Source organism: Sinohyriopsis cumingii, chromosome 7 (genome assembly GCF_028554795.1).
Source record: "Sinohyriopsis cumingii isolate HCF-2022 chromosome 7, ASM2855479v2, whole genome shotgun sequence".
Taxonomy (NCBI): Eukaryota; Metazoa; Mollusca; class Bivalvia; order Unionida; family Unionidae; genus Sinohyriopsis; species Sinohyriopsis cumingii.
In genome coordinates, this window is record NC_142967.1 from 86137676 (window position 1) to 86158834 (window position 21159).

General features: G+C 34.2%; 1 protein-coding gene across 2 annotated transcripts in view; it reads right to left on the reverse strand.

Annotated features, from left to right (window-relative positions):
* The window catches only part of LOC149795664 (uncharacterized), a 154210-nt gene that overhangs the window by 62853 nt on the left and 70198 nt on the right, over positions 1-21159 (reverse strand). For both annotated transcript variants that reach the window (XM_089965505.1, XM_089965504.1), the window contains exons 14-18: positions 19287-19417; positions 11769-11850; positions 9623-9715; positions 8955-9040; positions 548-623 (exon numbers count right to left, since the gene is read on the reverse strand). In XM_089965505.1, the coding sequence (XP_089821631.1) occupies positions 548-623; positions 8955-9040; positions 9623-9715; positions 11769-11850; positions 19287-19417 (468 nt within the window). The remainder of the gene's footprint in view (positions 1-547; positions 624-8954; positions 9041-9622; positions 9716-11768; positions 11851-19286; positions 19418-21159) is intronic.

Here is a 21159-nt window from a genome sequence, read left to right on the forward strand (position 1 = left end):
TTCCAGACCAAATCCACCAATCCAGAGGGGCCAATAACCATATTTGATCATAACAATAGTATAATCATAATTTTTAATAACTATTTTCTAAGTCCATAAATAAAGGCCCGTTTTTGCAAGCTGTATAGTAACATTGTGAGAATTGGCAGTCCTGGACACAGGTTCAACTATTTTCCATATTCAATGCAGTGTTGTTACCATTGGTTTGGCTTGTCACACCCACACGGTGAGGCAACTCATCAATCCAATGATGCTGCTAGTCTGTGGCCCAGAAATAGCTTACTGATCCATCAAGGTGCAAAGGTGGGTACAGATTGGATCTTTTGCTTAGTTAGATGAATTATGTAATGGATACATATATTATTCTTCAGTCATGTCTGGGATTTTGTAATAACAAGGTTCTTTCTGCAAAGGACTAAGTTAACTTTCTAAATCTCTATCATTAACTCTAATGCATACATACAACAATAAAAAGTGTGATCATATTTAAATTTGCTTTAGATTTTTATGAAGATAGATGAAATAACAAAATGTAATGTAAACGTACCCGCTTCCATGCTTGCAGACATTTGACTTGTATGTGTCGGTGATAGTTCCGGATTGCAACAATGTTGTGCCGTTGCCTGTGAAAAAAGAAGAAAATTTATGATTTGGCAGACAGTGAAGAATGACTAAACTTACTGTGAAAGCACTGGTAATGTAACATGAAAAATACAAATACTCCTATGGTAGTTTTAATGTTCAAAGATAAACTTTATGAATATATTACAAGTCTTTACAGAAATCCTTCGGGATCTCCTGTGTGCCATGTGAGTTTGACAGCAATAATTAGTGTATTACATTCAAACATGTATCAAACATCATTTGTCTGACCTATTACCTGTCTTGACAGCAACAATTAGTGTATTATTGCCAAAAATATATCAAGCATCATTTGTCTGAGATATCACTTTCTTAAGAAAACTTAAATACATTAGTACTTTCAAAACTCAAAGATCCATGATTCCAGGATATGATCAGGTCATGATAAGTACAACAGTAATGGAAATGTCAGCAACTGAAACTTTATTAACCTGCCTAAGTGGATACCTCCATAAAATGAAAACTGATTAACGACAAAATATACAGGTTCCTCCCTTTATATTTATGATAATTTTAATCAATATACAAGTTATACCTATCCATAGATGATAAACTAATGTGGTCCCTTTATGTCCTTTGTTGATATAATTCACTTTATTTAATTCTATGAATAATACAGTGACTGTATATGCTGAAAAATGACTATTATTTGAGAACTATCTGTCCATGGTTTGTGAAGGAAGAACATCAAGAAATTTCCATTGTATACCAAAACTTTTCATGAAGTATATTTTCTTATGAATACTGAACATTTTCTGTGTTACTTCATTTATAACTGTACTGATAGTGTTTTACAGAAAAAAGATCAACATAATTAGTGTGCCACCAGAGCAAAGGGATGCTATTCCATCCAACAAACTACCATTTGATCCACCTAATTTGATCCCTTTTATTTATTCATTAATTTTGGAAAATAAGTAAATTAAAAAAATCCTGAATTTACAAAGCCATATATTTTGTTCATTTTTAAGATTCTACATTATATCCAAAAAATGGATGAATTAATTTTTGGGGCAAAATTCAAGGAGTCTCCTCTTAAACAAAATCCTCGAATTCAATTATAGGTCAAATACTGGTATAAAAATGGTTCAAACTCATCCAATTCACAATATCCAGTAATATGTTAATTCCATGCATCTTACAAATCAACTGCAAGTCAATCCACATATTTTTGTTTTACAGTATCCTATAAATTTCACTTAATAATGTCAACTGCTAAGTCCAAGAATTTGTCCTGTCTCATTAATTTCTGGAATTTTCCATTGTCATCTAGACATTGTAAATCGTTTTGGTTTAGTAACCATACATATTGTTTTGTTGGCTTTAATGTCTTAAGTAACACTTTGTTCATAAAATATGTGAAACCTATATTTAATATGTGCAACTGAATTTAGGTGCAACTGAGTCTGTGTCAACTGTGTGGCAAGATCACAGGGATATTAAATAACCACCCTCTATTACTTGGCACTGAACAAGTATGAAATGGATGACCCATGGGAAAATGAAAAGGATGCTGCCTTTACAATCTAAATGGAATTAAAGTCAAACATTCACTGGAAGATGTAGAACTCAACTTTGCACTAAACAAGTTCATGCACTAAATTTGCACCTTGATCAAAGGATTGCCAAATCTAAAAAGGTGAGTGCTGCTTTTACAAGCCAAAGTCTTTTTGGGTCATGTGCACTGGCAGAAAACTTGGGGATTAAAAATCTAAATTATGGAAAAGGAAAATGGAACTTAAATCAATACTGTTGTGGCAACAAACATAATGTTTATACAGTAATATTAATATAAGTACAGGTTGTAAAGTCTTGCACAAAAATGGAAGCAACATAACTGCTAGCAATCACTCATGTTTAAATAACATTGAGGGACACTTCAATTTGTGATGACTATTATTTAATTTACAATTAATATTTTCAAATTATTAAAATCATAATAATTGTAGATACGAGCATTGTGTAATGAATACTGTTATGAAATGGATAAACAAAGCAAAATGCATACAACTTACACATTTCTGAATCGGAATAGTTGCATAAAAATGTAAAAACATCTAATTTCATGGCATTTTTGTGTACTGGAAACACTTAAGAGTTTCCAATATTACTCCTAGATTTGTCAAAAATGTTTGTATGTCATCCTTATAAGCCAACCCCTAATCTGCATGAATTAAATATTCAGTAAGAAAAAAGGTCATCATATAAGCAAGTTTGTGTAAACCAGCTCCTCTATAACATGGTCACATATTTTGGTACAAAATAAGGCAATTTTAATATTAATCACACCTTTTGATACTGACAATATTTGGTCTCAACAGTTTTAGAAATTTGTTACTGTATCTTTACAGTGGAACCTGTCCAAGCAAATACTTGTAATGAGTAACCTCTTTCCCTTGGTAGCCTCATTAAGTTTACCTTTGATGCCTCAGGCAGCCCTAAATCTAGGCCAGTTTATGTACATGCAGCCACATGCTGCTGGCATGTTGCCTCAGGCAGGCCTAAATTTAGGCCAGTTTATGTACATGCAGCCACGTACTGCTGGCATGTTGCCTCAGGCAGGCCTAAATCTAGGCCAGTTTACGTACATGCAGCCACATGCTGCTGGCATGTTGCCTCAGGCAGGCCTAAATTTAGGCCAGTTTATGTACATGCAGCCACGTACTGCTGGCATGTTGCCTCAGGCAGGCCTAAATCTAGGCCAGTTTACGTACATGCAGCCATGTACTGCTGGCATGTTGCCTCAGGCAGGCCTAAATCTAGGCCAGTTTATGTACATGCAGCCACATGCTGCTGGCATGTTGCCTCAGGCAGGCCTAAATCTAGGCCAGTTTATGTACATGCAGCCACGTACTGCTGGCATGTTGCCTCAGGCAGGCCTAAATCTAGGCCAGTTTACGTACATGCAGCCACGTACTGCTGGCATGTTGCCTCAGGCAGGCCTAAATCTAGGCCAGTTTATGTACATGCAGCCACATGCTGCTGGCATGTTGCCTCAGGCAGGCCTAAATCTAGGCTAGTTTATGTACATGCAGCCACGTACTGCTGGCATGTTGCCTCAGGCAGGCCTAAATCTAGGCTAGTTTATGTACATGCAGCCACATGCTGCTGGCATGTTGGCTGACAGTGGATTATATAATATAGCGCAAAGGTAACACAAACTTAAGTTGTCAATATACAAGCGTTTTTCAAACTGGTTTTGTATTTTGCCTTCATTTAATTAAATTTTCAATTGTTTATTTCCACAAAGTGTAAATCTTATGCACAGATGAAAAGTAACCCCTTCCTGACTAATTTCACATACATGCTAAATTTATATTTTTTCACCCCACCCCCACAACACTTATCTTGAGGATGCTTAGATAAACAGGTAGTAGTGTATCAAAATTGATCTACATGTGAAATATCAGCATGTTAGTTAGCAGTACTGCTTTAGGTGAATAAATCCTGTCTTAATCCCTTCAATCATGTTGATGTTCTTGTATGCTTGACAACATCTCAGGCAAATATTCCGTAGACTGGATAAAGTCACAAACAAAAAGCTTTGTAATCGAATTACTGGTACATACAGATATTGTTTAAAATGACTACACACCTGACATGAACATTATAGTTTACAGAATTTTATTTGCAAAGTATGTCAGTGCATGTGTGCATACATGTATATATGTATTAGGAAGGATTAACACACGCCAGTAAAACACTAACTATATGGTGCCGATTAGAAGTAAAGATCTAGAAGGGTAAATATAAAGAATTAAATACAATTTAGGAAGACAAGCCCTTCCAAATAAACATTAAGAACTACAAGAAAAGATGAAAAATTAAATCTAATTCATGTCATCATCACTCGTTTAGCCTAAATGTCAACAAAATCAGCAAAAAGAACTGAGCATCTGAGAAATAGTTACTGGTTATTCAGACTGGTCTGTGAATAAGTTTCATATCTCAGTGCAGAACAATTTGGAATTGTTAAAACCAAATATGATAATGTCCCAATTAGAAAATCAAAGGCGTTGGCAAACTACAGACAAGCAACTGATGTAATAATATGCTACGGTATTTCATGAAAGTTTATTACACGAAAAAATAATGATTAATTTCAGAGTACAAAAAATTATATGTAAAATAATTTTTGTGGTACTTACTGTGTACGAAAAATAAAGGGATCGTGCCCAAACAAGGTCTACAGAACACATGATACTCAACAATATAACGGTACTACCATACAAAAATAAACATGCAAAATTTGTCTCATTCTGCTCTCAACTGAAGAATCCCATTACAATAAAAGTAAAAGTATTCAAAAAGACTTTTGTTGTTACTAGAGAGAGAGACAAATTAGTGCAACATGTAATTTTACAAAGCACTGACCTTGTTATCAAATTGCAATAAACAATAAAGAACTAAAATATATTTGTTTTTAGTTAATGTGACTGTGTATGTGTGTATGTGAGAGAGAGAGAGAGAGAGAGAGAAATATAGTGTCAGCATGCAAGACCATAATGTTCAAAGTGGTTTTTATTTGTAGCTTTTGGAAAGAGAAAGAAAAGACAGGTTACAGGTCAATTACAATTTGTATTTTCAGTTACCTGAAATTCCTCACATACTAGGACACTACTATATTCCATTATCAATTAACACATCTAAATCAACGATTCATTCTTGTTTTAATTACGACATACATTATCATAGTAACCACATGGCTATGCAGTGTTATTTGCTAATTAAATATGCTTAGAACTTTGGTCAAGTTATTCCAGTTGAAACCAAATAGAGGGCAAGATTTAATAGAAGAGGTCAAATCAGCAAGGCTACCAATAAGAAAATGAGGCTATCTTTAGCGAAATGAGAATTGGTCAATCTGCTATCAAGGCCATTGTCCATACAGACGTTTAAGGACAAGCGATCATACGCATCACTTGTAATTCGTACTAATCCATAAAAGATAAAAATAGAACAGATTTGCAATAAAATGTTCATTATATCTGAGTAGTACAAGACTAAACATATTAAACATACAAATTAACGGAGTCAGTAACTTTCAAATTTATGATAGAAAATGACAAGGATTTATCTTTTATGTCTGTATGACTATAATGAAACAGTAAGACTAGTTGACCAATGATCAGTGGTTTTCACTTTAGTATGTACTAAGATATAATTTTGTTGGATAAGAAAACATAACAGGGCTAATTTTAAAACCCATGTGGTGTTTTGTTACAGTGACAGACTTAATAAAGAGAACTAATTAACGATATTTAAGGATATGTTCTGTAAAGGCCTTTGTCCAGTTGTTAATAAACACCAGTAGATTTGTAATGACAAGATAGTTTATGCATCAATCAAAGTATTTTGTCACCAGGAAAGAAGACAAATATGGGTGGATCGATGAGTGAGAGCAGATTAACAGAAGAATTGCCATTTCAACGAGGTATTATTAAAAGCCTTTCTGCATGATGATAAATGGAGATTATTTCTTTATTTCCTGTTTCATTATTCACTGTGATATGCGAAGTTACAAAATAGGCTGGGTCAGTTTTTATTTGAGGCAACAAATAGGTTTTTCATTTGGTATTATATGAAACATATTCTCAGCAAAAAGTGTATTGTAGTTTGACACATCTATTTCATACATTGGTATTTTTTCAAAGCCGTCTGAAATGTGAACTTCTTGAGTCAAATAAAAAATCAAAGTACACGGTTGAAACAGTAATAAAAATATTAAATGTACAGTAACAGTGTGGCTAAAAAGTAACAGAATGAAATGAATTAGAAATGTTGATTATTTTATTTCTTAATCTCTTGTTTCATTATTTGATGCCTCAATCACAAATTTACGGAAGTTATCAAACAGTCGGGTAAGTTGTAATTGAAACAAATTGTTTTTCATTCGGGATTATATCAAACATATGCTCAGAAAAAATATATTGGTAGTTTGACATAACTATATTGTATCATCAGTATTTTTTTTGAAATAAGAACTTCTCTTCTTGATTCAAGTATAAACATAAAAAATAAGTATTAAAAAATAAATAAATAAAAAGGTAAGTGACCCTTCTGCACAATCATAAATGGTGATTCCTTTATTTCTTAATGACTCTTTCAATATTTGCTGCCTCACTTAAGAACTTACACAAAGTTAATCGCTATTTATATCATACACTTAGGAAAACAATACTTTCGTCATTGTACCTTGGCATATTTTTGCCGCTATTTGAAATGGTAACCATCCCAATTTTAACATATCAAAATATAAGGTTAAAAAATAATACAAAACAATATAACAATAAAACCCACCTTAATTGTATATGATCATGACATTATTCTCATTAATTTTTGTAAAAACAAAATGGCAATACAGTATTTTGATCTTTTTTGCAAATATAAATCTTTTTAGTAATACTTTTATGTACAACCATTTAAAAGATTTTCCAACAAATACAACGAACTATGTACGAAAAAATATGATACATTTAAATAATTTATTTTATAGCTGGATTGTGTACAAAAAAAACATGAAATATGGCATATAACATTCTGTACCTGATAATTAAGGACATATAAGAATTTATGACACATTCTGGTTCAGACCTGTGGGTGACAATAATTCTGAAGAAACATGTGATCAAAATTGATAAGTGAAACATTGATATCTCGCTCATTTTATGGAACATAGGACCTGTAAATTTTAATCCACATTTTGAACTTTTAATAAGAAGTCATATAATTGGTTACATTTTTTTTTCAAACAATATTCTTGGTACACCATAATTAAAGATATTCAAGGAAATTTCGATCAACAAAAGTGTCACTTATGCCTAGTGTAGGCAGTACATTAATATTTAAATGCCAAATAATTTTTATTAAGTGAAATTTGTGTTTCAAGTTTATCTTTTAGTTCCTCTCATGTGTAATCATCATAAATGCAATGTGTATTTAAATGTAAAATGTGACTATCTACCGTAACAGCTGTGTCCTCAAGCATTTCTCTGAGAACCTAATTAAGTGCCGACCGTGTTTTGATAACTGACTTCTGGAAGTATTTGTTGTATTGTAGCACTGAATGAAAAGCTGGCCTCCTTTGTATTATCATGTTAATTATGTCTTTTGAATCAAATAAAGGAGGTGAAATAAAAGAAAAGTTAAAAGGCATGCAAATCATACATATTTACTTAAAGTCTAGTGTATGTCAATGTCGGGTGAAGTCACTTCATAATTAAACTACCTTAAATTAACCTACTCATTCATAACTGTGATCAAAGACAGCAAGGCAACCAAGCAAAACAAATACTTTATAAAATAAAGAACTCAGGTTTCACAGATACAGACCATTATGGGCAAGCAAGTTTCAGAGAATTCCTGAATGGGCACTTCCTCAAGGATGATAAGAAGTTTCACTATTACTTCCAATGAAATCACAACATGAATATTGTACTCACGAAAAAATACACAAATTGAGCTGCAGGGTAGACGATTGTCTCACGAAATAAATGTCACTAGTTTTTTTTATAAAAAAAAAGGAACCTTGTTTGGCGTGTCTCAACAATTAGTCTAGTTGCCTGCTACTTTTACTCCTGACTTGGCAGTATACTATTAAATACCACTCTGGGAAACAGACTAATCAACAAAATAAAAAGCAGTGACGTAATACACTGATGTTTTCTTGAACACATGAAGCTTGTTGATACCAGTTGGAACGATTTTTCACATGTTGGACATTTTGAAAATAAATGTTATTTATGCAGAATAATGAACAACTTCATTAGAAAAAGCACGTTATTAACAATTATTGTTGATGTGATTGCAAAACGAGTATTTAGTCATTAAACAGCCCAGTTCCCTGACTCCAACCCCACAGTTTTCTCAATGTCTAAGCGGATATTTTTTTGGGCAACTTTTGGAGGTCCCTCGGTAACTCATGTCCTTGCTTATAGCACTGTGTGGATCCCATTGTGCAACAGTTATCAAGGGAGAGGTGTGGGTACAATTCAGCCAGTTTGGGGAAAAGAATCACCTGTGTCCAAGTGAACTAAATCTGCACCTGAATTTACAACCAGATTTCATAACAAATGTACACAAATGAAGGAAACATATAAGAAACTTGATTAGTGTAATAATGCCTCATGTGACATAAGGAAATCAATGACCTTGAATAAAGATACATGACACCCTGCACATGCTGCAGTCTGGAATTAGACCCATGACTGCAGTTTCTAATGCATTACACTCTTACTGATGTCAAGGCCTATTTATTGCTACGTAATATGTTAGTGTAAATAATGAAGTACAACTGGAGGTATAAAATGTACCCAGTCTTGGTTTCCTCTACATGGTTTTTCCACATCAACAGATACTTCTTCATTAGTGCTTCATCATGGTATTCTTCTGCCAGTGTCTGAAAATGAAATATTAGAACTGTCCATAAAAACCTTATTTACATTTCCTTTGATTTGTTTTTTTTTTTATTCTGAGATTTTGAGATTGCTCTTAAAAGTTCTTAGATATAATTTGTACACAGTCCTTTCTGAAACGATCCAACAGGTTTGTTGTTGTTGTTGTTGTGGGGTTTGACGCCATTTTTCAGCACGATCGGCTATACATGGCGGCCAGTATTAATGGTGGAGGAAGAACCCGGAAAACCCTAGAAAGAACCACCGACCCACGAGAAGCTACTGACATGCTTTCTCACATGCCCACATTGGCAACAGGTTTGTAATTAAAATTATAATTGACTGCATCATCAACTGCACTATCTTAGTTCATTTAGGCAGTGCTAAGGTATTTCTTGTCCAATTATAATGGAAGTTTTAACAAAAAGATATGTAATGCATATTGCAGTTTTTGTGGTAGAACATAAATTTATATTTGTATCATGGAGAATTTTTCATTTGACACATACAGAGGAGAATGAATGCCCAACTTTTTACAAACAGAATTTACACAAAATCTGATATCATAAAAGAATCTGAATAATTACCTCTTTATTCTTTGCTTTTAGCACCTCTTGCATTTTCCTCTTCCAAGCTTTGAAAAATGACTTCTGCATGTTAGCCTCGTGATGTAAGATGGCCTGAAAATGAATGAAAAGTGTCGAACAGGAGTGCCATGCTCTATCTTCGGGACTGTGTGGATTCCAAACTGTTTTATATTGTCTTGGAAATAAACAAGACACACAAGTGGGTGGAGATGGCTCACTTAGCTTAAAGTCAAACGATGCTGAATATGAATATAACAAAGAAATCTGTTTTAAAAGACCTAAATTTCATAATGATTCCTGTCAGCCAAACAGAATGAAGATCACCTCAGTAAATCAGATGCTTGAATGACTGTAATGTAACTATAACAACGGAAATATGACAGATAGTCTGATTAATTTATGTTTAATTTTTTTCTGAAAAAAGGTTTGTACCAGTCCTTGTTGGTGATTAGTGAGAAGGATCTCAAATATACCCCAACAGCTGTGCACTGTTTCAGTATGTAAGTGTGATTTGGATTTTTAACATAGCTTAAAACAATTTTCAGTCATACTGCTACGATGTCTGCAGTGTGGCAGTTTATAGTGATGCCTAGCATCATGCCACAGCCATGTAGCATCATGTTCCACCCAGTCACATTGTCCTGACACCAGGCCTACCTGTCCTAACACTAACCTCTTAATGCTGATCGCCAAGCGAGGCAGCTTTTAGTACCATTTTTATAAGTCTTTGGTATGACTCAGCCGGGGTTGAAACCCGTGACCTTCCACATCCAAGGCAGATGCTCTAATCACTGGGCTACCGGAGCAGTCCACACTGTTTCAGTAGTTTATGCAATGTTCAATCAACGGTATACACGAGTCCCTTGAAGGGACTAAAGCTCTACTGGCCAAAAAGAAGAATTTCCTGAATTCCAGATAAGACTATTTCTTCATTTTTAACTACTGTGAGTTGAAACCATACAATATTCTTCAGAGATAACAATATTTTCAAATCTGTAGTGGGCATAATGGATGTCAGATTGGCACCATTTTCATTTAGGACCAAGCAGTCATCATTTTAAGTCATTTGGTGAAAGCTGCAGGTCAATACGGCAACAATATTGTCAAGACAGAAATTGTCACAATGAATCGATGATTGACACCATTTTAATTTAGACCATCTAGGTATCATAAGAAGTCTACAAGTGAAAACTCCATGTTTATAAGACTATCCATTTAGGAGAAGTAGAGATGTCCACCATGATGGCTATATTGAATATCAGTTTGGATCACTTCCATTTAAGACCAATTAGATACCATAAGAACTCTTCTTACAAAACCCCCATTTCAATCTAACTTTTTAAGCTGTTCTAACATACCTTTCAACTTTATAAAACATACATAATTTCTACTGCATTGTGATTTACTAAGTTAAAACAAAATGTTTGCCCGTATTAGCTTTCTTACAATATGTAAAAATTCAACAAATCAAATATATTATTTGGGGATCTTTTTCTATATGTTCCTAGATCTTTTCTCATTTCCATCTTTATTTAAAGTCATATGCTGCTTGCCTAACAGGGCCACTAAGCAGCATTTGTAAAACAACTGTTGTCTTTATCTGGAATCATATCATCCAGGGCCAATAAGTAGCATTTGTAAAACAACAACTGTTGTCTTTATCTGGGCCACTAAGCAGCATTTGTAAAACAACAACTGTTGTCTTTATCTGGAATCATATCATCCAGGGCCACTAAGCAGCATTTGTAAAACAACAACTGTTGTCTTTATCTGGAGTCATATCATCCAGGGCCACTAAGCAGCATTTGTAAAACAACTGTTGTGTTTATCTGGAATCATATCATCCAGGGCCACGAAATAGCATTTGTAAAACAACAACTGTTGTCTTTATCTGGAATCATATCATCCAGGGCCACTAAGTAGCATTTGTAAAACAACAACTGTTGTCTTTATCTGGAATCATATCATCCAGGGCCACTAAGCAGCATTTGTAAAACAACAACTGTTGTCTTTATCTGGAATCATATCATCCAGGGCCACTAAGCAGCATTTGTAAAACAACAACTGTTATCTTTATCTGGAATCATATCATCCCAGAGCAGCATGTGTAAATAACTGCTGTCAAGTCCAATATCAGAAAACATACCATTCTTTCATTCATCCTGATTTCTTTGCTCAGTTCTGTGTTATTCACCCATATATAGAAAAACCTTGCCATGGTGTTCTCTCTGTCAAAAAGAAAGGGGAATATTTTAATTTGATGATTTAAAGTAATAATTTTAGAATGCTACCATTCTATTGTCTAACTATCAATATAATTAACATATTCAGTGAATTCAATGTTGTTCACAGAATACGCATTTCTGCAGGTTTTTCTGTGGTCGCTACTAGCCATAAACAAAACTATGTTCACTTTTGTAAATCAAAGCATGTGACCTGATCATTATGTCATCAATATGGCACCTCTTGTTATCTAAGGATCGCATGGCATTATGACCTCTGTTAGAAATTAGACATAAAATGATGCACTTGTGACTTCTTTCTTTCATTAAATAAAAAAGAAAGGCCAATTCTCTTACAAGTTTAAGTCATGTAAAAGAAAATGATAAAGTCAACAAAAGTACATGAGACCATAGCAAACTTGGCAATTTACAAATGTAAATCAGCTGAGCAGGATCTCTGTTGTGGGGAAACCAGTGTCCTCTTATTAGTCTGTTGTGGGGAAACCAGTGTCCTCTCATTAGTCTGTTGTGGGAAACCAATTTACTCTCATTAGTTGTGTTGCAATAAAAAGAAATTCATGTAACAATATGCTTTAGTTTACCTGATTGTCAATTTTTAAATATCCATTCAGTTATGATTTTATAGACAATAAGCAACAGGGTATTTGTTTCCCATCATTTTGTTTGAAATGACCCCTCCTCCAGGACAGATATTCACCTAAGAGCAACACAAGAAATGCACATAAACATGTACATTTTTAAGTGATTATGAATTTCTCTGAACTCTGACTGTGCAAAAAATATGAATTTTCAAAAGGTTGTTTTTTCCAACATTCACAAGCAACCTTCCTTAAAGATCCAATCAATAATGACTGATCTGTGAAGACAAATTGATCTGTGAAGACAAAAGACCCATCCCCATCACAGACAGATCCATAAATTAAGGCACTAACCATGAAAAAATTTTTTGGAGTAAAATATGTTGCTTTGATAATACTTACCTGATGATAATATATTAAGGGTACATCCCTCACCTTGTAAATCCTGGCCTTTCCTGGATTGTTTCAACAAAAGAAATACCTGAATTAAGTAAACAGTGACTTATGCAAGAAGCTATAAGTCCCTTAACTCACTGCCTCCATGGGACTGGTTTGTAAGAAGCTATAAGTCCCTTAACACACTGCCTACATGGGACTAGTTGTAAGAAGCTAATAGTCCCTTAACTTGATAACTACATAATGGGACTAGTTGCAAGACCACCCTCAGAGTGCATCAACAGAATCATTTATAATGGTCATTACTGGCATTAGTATTCAAAATCCAATGATAGTAGATGTTATGCATATAGTATCACATGGTCATCCACTTTCTCTGGCCTTTTAACGTTACAGACAATGGGCTTGGAGTCTCGACATCCAACTATATTTTCTTGTGCTTGGCTTCACATCATTTAACATTTGTTTGCTAATAACTGTTTCTGATCTCTGTACAATTAAGTTTGCATTTAGGATTTGATCTCTTATCATCAGTTTTCCATTAACAGCATGACAGCCAGGATTCAGGGATGTCATCACAACAATTTAGTTGACCCCCTTGTTCACCAGGACCAGCTATGTACAGCCAACTATGACCTGTCATTACCAGAGAAATGGTTTCCCCCCAAAATCAGACAACTTTAAATGACCCCCTTGTTCACCAGGACCAGCTGTCTACAGCCAACAATGACCTGTCATTACCAGAAAAATGGTTTTCCCCCAAAATCAGACAACTTTACAGTCAGGACATTAATTTTTTTATTCTTGTGATGTTGCGAATACATGGTTTGAGCTTTGCTGACTGTTCCATTACCTAAAGATTCAAGATGTGACATTTGCAATGGACAAATCCATGTTCATATTTTGCCATTTTCAAAGACAGACCCATTCCATGCAGGAGTCAACAATTCATTTTTGTTAACCTCTAGTATGTGTCCCATGTCATGAATGAAACAGAATTTGATTTGATGGCATCAGAGTGCTTTGGCTGGAGGGCATGATGCCTGTGGTCTTTTGTGTTGGGATTCATGGGAATTTTTTTTAGGACATACTTAGAGCTTTTATTGATATACATAGGCATGACAAACTTCATTTTTTCGGGTCATTCTTTTCACACAGACACAGATGCAACTGCAGCTGTGGTTGATATCGAGGACCATTTGATTCAGATTTTAGGACACTGGTCATCATCAACTTATGTGTACTACATAAGAGTTGACCCCAACAGAATTCACTCTGCTCAAACACAGTTGTGTACTTTTGTTTTTGCATTAACTAAGCTTTCCCATTTAGTAAAACAACAAAGCATCTTCTTGGGGGATCTCATTCGATATATTTTATATCAAATTCACTTTGGTATTTTTACCCAAACAGATACTCATATTCCTACTGATAATATAAGTATGATAAAAATATAAGTATGATATATGATATAAATATAAGTATCATATAAATATAAGTATGATGTAAATATAAGTATGATATAAAATAAGTATGGCATAAATATAAGTATAATATAAATATAAGTATGAAGTATGATATAAATATAAGTATGATGTATGCTATAAAAATAAGTATGCTATAAATATAAGTATGATGTATGCTATAAATATAAGTATGCTATAAATATAAGTATGATGTATGCTATAAATATAAGTATGCTATAAATATAAGTATGATGTATGCTATAAATATAAGTATGCTATAAATATAAGTATGATGTATGATATAAATATAAGTATGATATACATATAAGTATGATATAAAATAAGTCTAATATAAATATAATTATGATATATGATATAAATACAATTATGATATAAGTATGATATATGACATAAATATAAGTATGATATAATATATGTATGATGTAAACATAAGTATGATATAAATATAAGTATGAATATAAGTATGATGTAAATAGAAATATGATATAAATATAAGTATGAATATAAGTATGATGTAAATATAAATATGATATAAATATGATATAAATATAACAATGATATAAATATGACAATGGTATAAGTATGATATAAGTATAAGTATGATGTAAATGCAAGTATGATGTAAATGTAAGTATGATATAAGTATAAGTATGATATAATATAAGTATGATGCCTGTTTAAAGCATAGTTGATAAATTGTTGATCATCCATCCCCCTTACTGGGAGATTTCTGGGACAAGCTCTAGCTATACAGTTATTGTAGTCTAAGACTATGATCAATCCAGGTGATTAGTTTTTATCTGGATACATGCAATTTAAAATCATAACACTTTCCTCATGCTGGGACCAGCCTAGCACTATTCAGCTTAATCTGGGATCAACCCAGAATACACTCTTATGCTGGGATCAGCCTAGCACAATTTCTACTTAATTGGGGATCAGCCTAGCACAGTTTCTACTTAATTGGGGATCAGCCCAGAATACAAATTTAATGCTGGGATCAGCCTAGCTCAGACTGTGAATCACCAGTCATGGACAATGTTTCATTCAGATTGCAAATCACCAGCCATGCACAATGTTTCATTCAGACTGTGAATCACCAGTCATGGACAATGTTTCATTCAGATTGCAAATCACCAGTCATGGACAATGTTTCATTCAGATTGCAAATCACCTGTCATGGACAATGTTCATTCAGATTGTGAATTACCAGCCATGGACAATGTTTCATTCAGATTGTGAATCACCAGTCATGGACAATGTTTCATTCAGATTGCAAATCGCCAGACATGAACAATGTTTCATTCAGATTGCAAATCACCAGTCATGGACAATGTTTCATTCACACTGCAAATCACCAGTCATGGACAATGTTTCATTCAGATTGTGAATCACCAGTCATGGACAATGTTTCATTCAGATTGTGAATCACCAGTCATGGACAATGTTTCATTCAGACTGTGAATCACCAGTCATGGACAATGTTTCATTCAGATTGCAAATCACCTGTCAAGGACAATGTTTCATTCAGATTGTGAATCACCAGTCATGGACAATGTTTCATTCAGATTGTGAATCACCAGTCATGGATAATGTTTCATTCAGATTGTGAATCACCAGTCATGGACAATGTTTCATTCAGATTGTGAATCACCAGTCATGGACAATGTTTCATTCAAATTGCAAATCACCAGTCTTGGACAATGTTTCATTCAGATTGCAAATCACCAGTCATGGACAATGTTTCATTCAGACTGCAATCACCAGTCATGGACAATGTTTCATTCAGATTGCAATCACCAGTCATGGACAATGTTTCATTCAGATTGCAATCACCAGTCAAGGACAATGTTTCATTCACATTGCAATCACCAGTCATGGACAATGTTTCATTCAGATTGCAATCACCAGTCATGGACAATGTTTCATTCACATTGCAATCACCAGTCATGGACAATGTTTCGTTCAGATTGCAATCACCAGTCATGGACAATGTTTCATTCACATTGCAATCACCAGTCATGGACAATGTTTCATTCAGATTGTGAATCACCAGTCATGGACAATGTTTCATTCAGATTGCAATCACCAGTCATGGACAATGTTTCATTCACATTGCAATCACCAGTCATGGACAATGTTTCATTCAGATTGCAATCACCAGTCATGGACAATGTTTCATTCACATTGCAATCACCAGTCATGGACAATGTTTCATTCAGACTGCAATCACCAGTCATGGACAATGTTTCATTCAGACTGCAATCACCAGTCATGGACAATGTTTCATTCAGATTGCAATCACCAGTCATGGACAATGTTTTATTCACATTGCAATCACCAGTCATGGACAATGTTTCATTCAGATTGCAAATCACCTGTGATGGACAATGTTTCATTCAGATTGCAAATCACCTGTCATGGACAATGTTTCATTCAGATTGCAATCACCAGTCATGGACAATGTTTCATTCACATTGCAAATCACCTGTCATGGACAATGTTTCATTCACATTGCAATCACCAGTCATGGACAATGTTTCATTCAGATTGTGAATCACCAGTCATGGACAATGTTTCATTCAGATTGTGAATCACCAGTCATGGACAATGTTTCATTCACATTGCAATCACCAGTCATGGACATTGTTTCATTCAGATTGCAATCACCAGTCATGGACAATGTTTCATTCAGATTGCAATCACCAGTCATGGACAATGTTTCATTCAGATTGTGAATCACCAGTCATGGACAATGTTTCATTCACATTGCAATCACCAGTCACGGACAATGTTTCATTCAGATTGTGAATCACCAGTCATGGACAATGTTTCATTCAGATTGTGAATCACCAGTCATGGACAATGTTTCATTCACATTGCAATCACCAGTCATGGACAATGTTTCATTCACATTGCAATCACCAGTCATGGACAATGTTTCATTCAGATTGCAATCACCAGTCATGGACAATGTTTCATTCAGACTGCAATCACCAGTCATGGACAATGTTTCATTCAGATTGTGAATCACCAGTCATGGACAATGTTTCATTCAGATTGTGAATCACCAGTCATGGGCAATGTTTCATTCACATTGCAAATCACCAGTCTTGGACAATGTTTCATTCACATTGCAATCACCAGTCATGGACAATGTTTCATTCACATTGCAATCACCAGTCATGGACAATGTTTCATTCAGATTGCAATCACCAGTCATGGACAATGTTTCATTCACATTGCAATCACCAGTCATGGACAATGTTTCATTCACATTGCAATCACCAGTCATGGACAATATTTCATTCAGACTGCAATCACCAGTCACGGACAATGTTTCATTCAGATTGCAATCACCAGTCATGGACAATGTTTCATTCAGACTGCAATCACCAGTCATGGACAATGTTTCATTCACATTGCAATCACCAGTCATGGACAATGTTTCATTCAGATTGCAATCACCAGTCATGGACAATGTTTCATTCACATTGCAATCACCAGTCATGGACAATGTTTCATTCACATTGCAATCACCAGTCATGGACAATGTTTCATTCAGACTGCAATCACCAGTCATGGACAATGTTTCATTCACATTGCAATCACCAGTCATGGTCAATGTTTCATTCAGACTGCAATCACCAGTCATGGACAATGTTTCATTCAGATTGCAATCACCAGTCATGGACAATGTTTTATTCACATTGCAATCACCAGTCATGGACAATGTTTCATTCAGATTGCAAATCACCTGTCATGGACAATGTTTCATTCAGATTGCAATCACCAGTCATGGACAATGTTTCATTCACATTGCAAATCACCTGTCATGGACAATGTTTCATTCACATTGCAATCACCAGTCATGGACAATGTTTCATTCAGATTGTGAATCACCAGTCATGGACAATGTTTCATTCACATTGCAATCACCAGTCATGGACAATGTTTCATTCAGATTGCAATCACCAGTCATGGACAATGTTTCATTCAGATTGCAATCACCAGTCTGTAACAATGTTTCATTCAGATTGCAAATCACCAGTCATGGACAATGTTTCATTCACATTGCAATCACCAGTCATGGACAATGTTTCATTCAGATTGTGAATCACCAGTCATGGACAATGTTTCATTCAGATTGTGAATCACCAGTCATGGACAATGTTTCATTCACATTGCAATCACCAGTCATGGACAATGTTTCATTCACATTGCAATCACCAGTCATGGACAATGTTTCATTCAGATTGCAAATCACCTGTGATGGACAATGTTTCATTCAGATTGCAAATCACCTGTCATGGACAATGTTTCATTCAGATTGCAATCACCAGTCATGGACAATGTTTCATTCACATTGCAAATCACCTGTCATGGACAATGTTTCATTCACATTGCAATCACCAGTCATGGACAATGTTTCATTCAGATTGTGAATCACCAGTCATGGACAATGTTTCATTCACATTGCAATCACCAGTCATGGACAATGTTTCATTCAGATTGCAATCACCAGTCATGGACAATGTTTCATTCAGACTGCAATCACCAGTCATGGACAATGTTTCATTCAGATTGTGAATCACCAGTCATGGACAATGTTTCATTCAGATTGTGAATCACCAGTCATGGACAATGTTTCATTCAGATTGCAAATCACCAGTCATGGACAATGTTTCATTCAGATTGCAATCACCAGTCATGGACAATGTTTCATTCACATTGCAATCACCAGTCATGGACAATGTTTCATTCACATTGCAATCACCAGTCTTGGACAATGTTTCATTCACATTGCAATCACCAGTCATGGACAATGTTTCATTTCAGATTCAGAATCAAAACAGCAGTACTTTTCTTGATGCATCACTTACAATAAAACAATAAATTATAGTATTCACTTTGCTAAGAACACAGTCGCAAAAACATTTCAAGCTGATTCATGAATTACCTTCTGAATTCCACTGCTTTGATAGCATTTTCCCTATTCTGTTTCATCAAGTTTACGAACACTTTCATGTGAATGAAGTATGTTGGCATAAAGTGTACATAGAAGAAGGCATCTGCCCTTGCATACTGTGCCTGCCATAAAAGATAAATAATGAAAGTTATTACTAACTAATTTCAAAACTTGATGTTAGTCTTCTGAATAAAAACTTTATTATGATTCTAAAACATTTTACATGTTAGAAAATGTATGACAATATCATTAGCATGTTTTATTATGATTCTAAAACATTTTACATGTTAGAAAATGTATGACAACATCATTAGCATGTTTTACTATCATTCTAAAACATTTTACATGTTAGAAAATGTATGACATGTTAGAAAACGTATGACATTTTCATTAGGGCTGTACCATTTAAACATACATGGTACCCAGAGAAGGCAGTTTTCAAAAAATATATGCCAGGCTACTTTGATTTCACAGAGTTTTCATTAAAATGATAAGAAAATTCATAATTGCATCTATGGGTGAGTACCCCATTTTAAAAGTGCCTTCCCTCAGTCAAAGGTATGTTTTAATGGAACAGCCCTTAGCATGTTTTATTATGATTTTAAAACATTTTACATGATAGAAAATGCAAATTTTATGTCTTTCATATGTGAAATTATATTAATTCATAAGTTTACAGACAATAAACTGACTCAAAAGCTCCATTTTTTCATTCCTATTTTGGAGTCCAAATGATAGGATATAATCACCAATAATAAGATACTGGGCAAAAGGACAGTTAAACTCTAATTTAAGGCTAAAGTTAGTCTAAGAGAAACTTAGCTTGCCATCACAAATCACTACTCTGTTATATGCATATACAACTCCCCTATTTGCAGATAGTGACCAACAGTGACTACCCTAAATCAATCAAATTTATGATGTATCTTCCTCATATGAGTGCATATTATAAAGTCAAACGTTTCTTATGCAATCATCTATGGGAAAAGGCCAAACTTGACGTTCACCTTTTTGAAAAAATACTATGCAAATATATATTATTATTATTATTATTATTATTGCTGTTGTTGCTTTTGTAAACCATCTCCCTCTAAAAATTGCTTCAATCAATATTAATTTGAAAAGTGTAGTACTTTTTATCCCATCAGGCATACCTACACTCTGTTTTTGACATTTTTCTGGCAACTGGAATATTAATAGGTTACTGGAACTGTATGAGAAAATAAGAACAAGTTTTTCAGAGAAATAATGCATGACCTTGGGAGTGCAGTATTACTCTGATAAAACAAAATTTCCCATACAAAAGCAGTAACCTTTTTATTATACACTCAATTTGTTTTTCTACCTAAGGCTTAACAAAGAAAAGAATACACAACAAGAAACAAAGTAATTGAATTTACGCTGTATACAAAAATAAATACACAACCTTAAATTCATCAAGTCAGAGTAACAATATTAATGTGCACATAACATTGTCCAGCAAACTATGAACTTTGTCATGTACTTGACATGAATTTTTTAAAAAAACTCGTTTGGTCTAATTAAAATTGAAATTTTGCACCATGTTGTAAATGAATGCGCATTGAAACAACTTTTCTAGATGGTCTAGAATGTATGAATTTGGCTTTTCTGTTAATCACACTTAATTCTGCTTTTATGCTTGTCATGGACTGGATTTACTGGGTCAATTCCATATGATGTACGTGTGATTTCAGCAGTTGAATCAACTGCACCTCTGTTTGTGTTCTATTATTAATTGTTTTGAATCATAATGTGGGGAAAATATGAATTCTTTTAATTCAAATTATCACAAAGATGCCATTCAACAGTTTTGATTGCAGCAAGGAGAAAGTGATTTCAGTTG